The sequence below is a fragment of the Primulina huaijiensis genome, chromosome 3 (genome assembly GCF_012295235.1).
Source record: "Primulina huaijiensis isolate GDHJ02 chromosome 3, ASM1229523v2, whole genome shotgun sequence".
NCBI lineage: Eukaryota > Viridiplantae > Streptophyta > Magnoliopsida > Lamiales > Gesneriaceae > Primulina > Primulina huaijiensis.
The window spans coordinates 24018542-24025765 of NC_133308.1; the positions used below are offsets into that span (position 1 = coordinate 24018542).

General features: G+C 29.9%; 2 protein-coding genes across 5 annotated transcripts; one reads left to right on the top strand and one right to left on the bottom strand.

Moving 5' to 3' along the window:
- The first annotated feature begins 2815 nt into the window (after positions 1-2815).
- On the top strand, positions 2816-5514 carry LOC140973913 (uncharacterized). Of its 4 annotated transcripts, none has more exons than XM_073437050.1 (6): positions 2816-3065; positions 4250-4319; positions 4497-4624; positions 4787-4862; positions 5016-5076; positions 5338-5514. In XM_073437050.1, the coding sequence occupies exons 1-5, from the start codon at positions 2949-2951 to the stop codon at positions 5030-5032; spliced, it is 408 nt and encodes a 135-aa protein (XP_073293151.1). In that variant the 5' UTR covers positions 2816-2948; the 3' UTR covers positions 5033-5076; positions 5338-5514. The 4 variants fall into 4 exon arrangements, with proteins under 4 accessions (XP_073293151.1, XP_073293153.1, XP_073293154.1 ...); XM_073437052.1 differs by having other exon boundaries at positions 4250-4295; XM_073437053.1 differs by having other exon boundaries at positions 2817-3065; positions 4250-4295; positions 4497-4606.
- A 123-nt stretch (positions 5515-5637) lies between these two features.
- LOC140973914 (uncharacterized) lies at positions 5638-6684 on the bottom strand. Its single transcript, XM_073437054.1, has 2 exons — positions 6291-6684; positions 5638-5811 (listed from the first exon to the last, which is right to left on the bottom strand). Exons 1-2 carry the CDS (start codon positions 6667-6669, stop codon positions 5795-5797), a joined length of 396 nt encoding a protein of 131 aa, XP_073293155.1. The 5' UTR covers positions 6670-6684; the 3' UTR covers positions 5638-5794.
- Positions 6685-7224: the final 540 nt, after the last annotated feature.

Sequence of the window (7224 nt, forward strand, 5' to 3'; positions counted from 1 at the left end):
CCATAGAAGGTGGAAGAATCGCAGTGCTGTTATGATATGAATATGATGATACGTTATGAAAGCATGATATGTTTATGTATTATTTTTTTGAAAATTGTGTAAATATTTTTATGTTGTGCTCGAACGGCCCCCGCTTACTGAGTGACGACCATATCACTCACCCCTTACTCTACCCTCCCCAGATAAAGTACAGGGAAAAAACAGAGAAAGAAGAATCGACACCAGTTTTTGGACTGATAGTGGACGCATGTAGAATTTTAATTAAGAATATGTTCTTGTAAATTTAATTCAAGTTGTAAACGCTTCCGCATAGATTTTTATCGTTTTCAGAGTTACTATTGTAAAGACGATTCTATTTTTATGGTATTTATGATATAAACTGGTTTTGGTTTATACTGTACTACGAGGCTTGTTGTTTAGCAATTCTGTGATTGTTGAATAACGCCGGTGTCGACTAACCCCGGTCTCGGGGCGTGACAAATCCAACTTCATATTTCACATGTTTATTTTCACTCACACCATTTTAATTTTTAAAAATTAATAACTTTCATTTTATTTTATTTTTAAAAAAACTATTTCGTTCTTTAATTTTTTTTTTTAAAAATCACACCTATCCACTAGTAATAGAATAGATAGTAGTATAACAGTGGCTGACACACATGCACTACGTGTACATAGTTGCTAATAGTTAACATTGAACTTGAATTAATTAATATCCCAACATATTAAACTAATTACCGTCATGAAAAAATATTTTAAGATATTTATACAAAAACCTGGAAAAAAAAATACGAATTCGGAAAATTGAATTTGAGAATTTTCCTTTTTTCCTTTTGATCATTTCCATTGTATTTGATAGTTGGACATATGGCTCCCACAGAGAGTTATAGAAGTCTCCAGCTGCCCCGAGAAAATCAAAAGGGTCAGAAAAAACAATGGAAGTTTAGACTTGTTGATGTTCGCATGTTTTTAACTCACCACTTTGTGTTCTCAAATCAAATATTTTCCTGCAGATTCGTCAAAACAAATATATTCCCAAGAATAAAAATATCTTGGGAAGAAAAAAAAAACTTTATGCATGTTTTGGTATATATCTTTAAGGAAAGTAATGGAACATTTGAGATAGAAACGGATCCAAGAATTTTGACAAGGGGGACGATATGAGAAGATCGGAAGAGGCAAAATTCGATTTCTCAAAAATTTATATATATATAGATTTGATATGCTACACACCTACCGTGCACACCTATGTGAGCACCGATGAGGTGTCGCTCACCCATTTGATACACAATTTTTCTATATTTCATCACATCCAATGGGTGAGTGACACCTCATCGGTGTTCACATAGGGTGTGCAATATATATATATATATATTCATATTGAGGATATCGATTTGTCTACGATAATAGTCAACCATCTACATGTTTGACCCGAAGATATGCTAAATGTATGAGAATAAGCATACATATGTCATGGCATATGTAAGAAAATATTAAGACATTTATCTTTTTCGGCATTACAAATCTACAAATTTTATTTAGAGAAATATAATATAGGAAAACAAAGACAATTTTATTCTTGTATATTTATCCTTTTGAAATTATAATTTTAGTCTTGTTATAGTTTCATTCTTAAATGAGTTATCTTTGTATTTCTTTTTTATAATTTTGGTCCTTTTCCGTTGTGGTGTTGACCTGACGCAGGTGTGTACAGAGCCATATCATTATTTTCGAGATTAAAAATGACTAAATTTGTTAAAAATAAGAAGTTATAGAATTAAGACCTTGTTTTAAAACATAAAAGATCAAAATTACGAAAAGACAAATATGCATATTTGAAATTGTAAATTTTCTGTTTTTTTAAAAAGTATGAATTTTTTTTTTGGATATAATGAATGGTTTCTTCTAAATGATATGAATATATATTTTTATTTACTAATTTGAATGAAATTCATATTCATATTTATATTCAGATTCTTGGATACATCTCTAAACATGCTTGGCAGTTGGGGGCACGTGGGAGAGACCCACCAAGAAGATAACACTGGATAGATAATCGGATAAGGTTCTCAGAATAATGTTCATGCCATCCTCCCCAGTATCTCTGACCTTATTTGACCTATGACAGCATATATATATATATATATATATATATATATATGTGCAATGACTAGATTTACACTATGACTATATTTTTTTGGGGAAAATTTACATATAAATCTAATATTAATAATCTCGATTATGATCCATGACTAGATTTTTGTGGGGGAAAACAAATACATTTTTAGTTTATTTAACTTGCAATAATCAACTTACCGTTTTAGTCAACTACTTTATATTTAATAGATCTCTTGTGAGACGATCTTACGGATCTTTATTTATGAGACGAATCAACCTATTCATATTAACAATAATAAATAATACGTTTGACATAAAAAGTAATATTTTTTCATGAGTGACCCAAATAATAGATCAATCGTCTCACAAAAGTTTTTGTGATTTACATTTTTTTCGCGTTTTTTCATTTTACGTATTTAGCATCCCGATGAAAAAGTACTAAAATTGGAAAAAAAAAATAGAAATTAATAATCTAATAATATGATTTGATAGATAACATAATTAAAAAAAATGCATTATTTACATGACAAAAAATATGATTTTCCCCAAAAATTTTATATAATATTATATTATTACCCTTCAAGAATTCTTGTTATCTTTATCTTGAAATGGAGACATTCTCATCCCCTAGACCGTATCATATCTTCGTTAAAAGGTGCATGCATGCTTGCCTATAAATATATGCCACTATTTCGTTTTCTTCATATCTCTACAACATAAATCTACCTACTTCCTTCCTTCCCCTAAATCTTTATCTTATTATTATTATTCTTCATAAAAATTACTATTTTATAATTAATAAAAATAAAATAATACCGAAATATATTATTATGGAGAAATCAAAGCAAGCGGGGAGCTCATCTTCGTCTTTTACAATGGACTTGTTTGGTCCAAAAGAGTCTTCGACATCTCCTCTCTTGGGATCAATCTTTGCTCCACAAGCCACTGTATGCATATTACATCCATCTTCATTTAATTCATCGCCATTTTTTTTACATACACATCTTCGCTCGTAAGAAATTTTTTAATTATTATATAAAAATTTAGAAATTTAGAAATATTTTTTTTGTAATTAATTAGAACAATATACAAGCACGATGGTTTTTTTATAATTATTTTTAATATTTCTGGTACGTGTTTTATAATAAGTACTCTTTTAAATATTTTAGATTAAGATTAGATAATATACATTTATCTCTCCACTACCTGATACTTTGATGATACTTTGATATTCTTACAAATATAAAGTTAAACAAGCTCATGCATATATGTGCATAAAAAGGATAAAATTAATTATTTTAATAATTTTATTAAATCATTAAAAGAATCCGTTAATCGTAAAATTTTGTAACTATTCATATATTTATTCTCACAATCTATTGTGCAATGAAATATAACAGCTTCAAAAACTAAAATATAATAGGATTTTGAAATTAAAAAATGGGACATGGGAAATGAGTATTTGATTGATTACAAAAACTTTTGTGAGACGATTTCACGAGTTAATTTTGTCAGAAAAATATATTATTTGGGTTACCTATGAAAAAATACTACTTTTTATACCAAAAATATTACTTATTATTATAAATATGGATATGGTTGACCAGTCTAACAGATCTTTATCGTTGATCCATCTTACGGATAAAAATATACCGTCTCACGAAGAGACTTACTATTCATTAATTATATAAAAGTAATAAATTTCTTATGAATAATATTTTTTTCTAAAGGTAACTAAAACCGTTGAACTAGACGTTACGTATATCGAAGATTTGTGTTTATCGGAATCTTTCAATCTTTTTTAGAACGGAATATTTTGATTTCTTGTCACTATAACACTTTATCTTTTGATCAAGAGTTGAAATAGATTAGAAATATTTTTGAATCGCTCTCGTGCCTTAGATTAAAGTTCTAGTCAAAATAGTACTTCGAGGATTTTTATATATATATATTTTCGAGTTGGGGATAAATTTGTCACGATCGAGCTAGTCTCGGATATGATATATCGTTTTAAATTTGAGATTTTAACATCAAATAAATTATAAGTTATCGATAATATACTTTTGAGAAATTTGAATTTTTCATAAATATATATATATAATTTATTTTCACTTTAATGTTTGAATTTCAGATCTCCAGCAAAGACAAATCGACATCCACTCCTTCACTTGCTCGTGGTAACTCCAAGAATTCAACCACGGGTTTGTCCGATTTTTATAAGAATAATATATGCATTAAATATTTCATTCTTTGTTTTCCATGGAGGATTGTCATGTTTATTAAGATTAATCATTTAATCTTAATAATAAGCGTTACAAATGACTATATTTATCGATGATAGGAGTAACTTTGTCGTGTTTCCTTTGTTACATGAACAGATTCCAAAATTTCAAAAGGCAATAATTTGAATAACACAGTGGAGCCTTGCTACTACAACTCATCCATCTATTACGGTGCTCAAGAACTTTATCCTTCAACGAATCCTAATGTTAGTCCTCCCCAAGTTGTAAGCCTAGCTTTGATTCTAGATTTTTATTTTTATTTTATCGTTTCCGCATCGATTGATTATCATCATCATCATTATCACCGAATTCGCATTAATAAATAAGTATAAAAATAATATAAAACATCATATTTTTAATTATTTTCCATTGACATAATTGATCAGGTAAAGAAAGATGGAGGAGATGCTGATCCAAATGAAAGCAATTCTAACTGTGCCTCCAGAGGAAATTGGTGGAAGGGTAATATGAAAATAATCCATATTAAAAACTTCCATATTTATTTATTTTTTTTAAATAAATTTTTTTATTTTTTATTATCATTGTTACCATTATTATTATTATTTTGCAGTAAGAGACGTACTAAATTAAGTTCAATATTGGGTATATTTTCAGGATCACTATATTATTAAGCCTTCTCTTTGGGTTTTGGCCACGGTTCTACTTTATAATAGCAGGTAATTCAACAAAAAAAGTTTCTTGCAGGACCANTTAAAAAATCAAATTTAACAGCCTAAAACCATTATCTTTAAACAACCACGCGACACATGTATCGATACATGAGAAGAGAACTAGACCAAGGCCTCTCGAAAAAAATTCGTACAAAAAAACTACTGCAAGACGTGATTTTACCCCCTAAAACCATTGTTCCTCCTTAGTTCTATGTAATTATCACATTTAAATAAAATTTCCAATATTATTCGAAATTAATTTTGCGGGAACAGAGGGAAAGTGATGATGAAGATTGGAATTTGAATGTAACTCAAGGATCAGTAAAATGATTGTAAAAGTTTCACTTCAATTTAATGTTCTTTTTTTTTTTCCATGGTTTTTACTAATAAGTTTTGCTACAAATTACAATGTAACATATATGAAGTATATTTAATCAAGAAAATATTGACGAATTTACCGAATTACACGTTTTAAACCTTAGTTAATTTCCAATTACCCTCGGTTCGAAAAATAATGTTAATTGTTTTTTTTATCATCGCGTAAAATAGATTAATATATCGAAATATATCGGAAAAAGTACAATCTTTTTCAGATCTTAATTAGAAGTGAAATATACATTTTTATCAGCCAACACAAACTACAATGAGATTATTAAACAGAAAGCATCCCATGCATTTGGATACACGATATATTCCCCTTACAACACTCTTCATCCACATAGCTTAAGGCAGTATGTAATCTGCAAAGTACACAAGAAAACAGACTATTAAATCAAGAAAATTTGGATTAGAACTTTTCATACACGAGCATGTTGTATATATGTGAGATAGGACATTACAAGAATAAGGTTTAAAATTATATATTTAACAGTACTAGATATCATGAAATTCAGTTATTATAACTTTAACGGTATGCCCCGCGAGACGAGCGTCGACACTGGCAAAACTATGTATGGTAGATTCCAATAGCTAATACTCGATTCCGAATTGTCCTTGCACGTTGATGTGAGATATTAAAATTAGAATAGGGAAAACGATTTTTTTGGTCTGTCTTGTCTCGTTTTTTGTTTTGGTTCATTAGTATTCAAAGTTTGATTTTAATACAAAAATTTGATATTTTTGGCTTTTTGACATTTTCTGCCGGAGTACTGATGCTGATATAATGTAGGAGGAATTAAAAAAGTACTACATGAGTAGAAGAAAGAATTCATAGGCTAACCTCCACACTTGTATCCCACAGGCCTATCAGCAATATTACATCTCTTTGGAATGGTCATAGCAATTTCAAGCTTAACACCCGAGCTCTTCGCGGTATTAGACAACATTACAGCACAAAGACACTTGGGATTCTTCCCCAGTTTCAGAACCTGAGTACAACAACTCCTAGAAACCGCGGCATTCGCGTCTAGAGCTGCCGATAAGCATGGGATCAGCTTCAGAAGTTCCATGTCTGGGGTCGATCTCGGGCACTCTCCAGCTGCGTTTGCACCGTTGAAAATTGTGTTCCCGAGGATCAGAATGAATCCCAAAATGTAAAAACACTTGGATGATGCTTCCATTCGATCTGATTTAGTTCTGTTTGGGTGCACGGAGTCCATGTCTATCGTGTGGTATTTTATAGAGGTATTTTAGAAGCCAATTGTAGCTGACTGGAAATGCATTATGATCTGAAGTGCGTTAGGCATTATTTAGAAGATATATTACAATTATTGCTAGTGCTGCAATAGTACATCGAAGCATGCATGATTTGCAAAGGGATGTGAAATTAAGTGGAAATATATAGTGCTGTTATTTTATTGAATGCTGAATTGCAAAGACATGACAATTTTTGTTTTCATATTAACATATTTATCTAATCTAAACAAGACCCGCTTATTTCGCTGTCAGATCCGGTGGGTCGAAGGATCGGGATTTATATCAGACTAGAATCTATCATCTCTGATCTATAAAGTTCGGTTTCTAAAAATGCATATTCACATGCAATGTAGAAATATTTCTACCTACCTTGATGTTTTTCCTTTCATAAATCATAATGATTTTGTTTGGAAGACAAAGAAACTATTGGTTTTTGTCTTTTTGTTTATTTACAAACTTTAAATATGTAAATGTAAATCCTCAAAAAAATTGTCATTGCTGCACTTCTGAGTTCTGAT

Bases quoted from the DNA above. Each gene is read 5' to 3' on its own strand.
- LOC140973913 (XM_073437050.1), top strand. From the start codon at position 2,949: ATGGAGAAATCAAAGCAAGCGGGGAGCTCATCTTCGTCTTTTACAATG. The intron at 3,066-4,249 runs GTATGCATATTA...TTTGAATTTCAG, and splicing joins TCTTTGCTCCACAAGCCACT to ATCTCCAGCAAAGACAAATC. The intron at 4,625-4,786 runs GTAAGCCTAGCT...ATAATTGATCAG, and splicing joins ATGTTAGTCCTCCCCAAGTT to GTAAAGAAAGATGGAGGAGA.
- LOC140973914 (XM_073437054.1), bottom strand. From the start codon at position 6,669: ATGGACTCCGTGCACCCAAACAGAACTAAATCAGATCGAATGGAAGCA.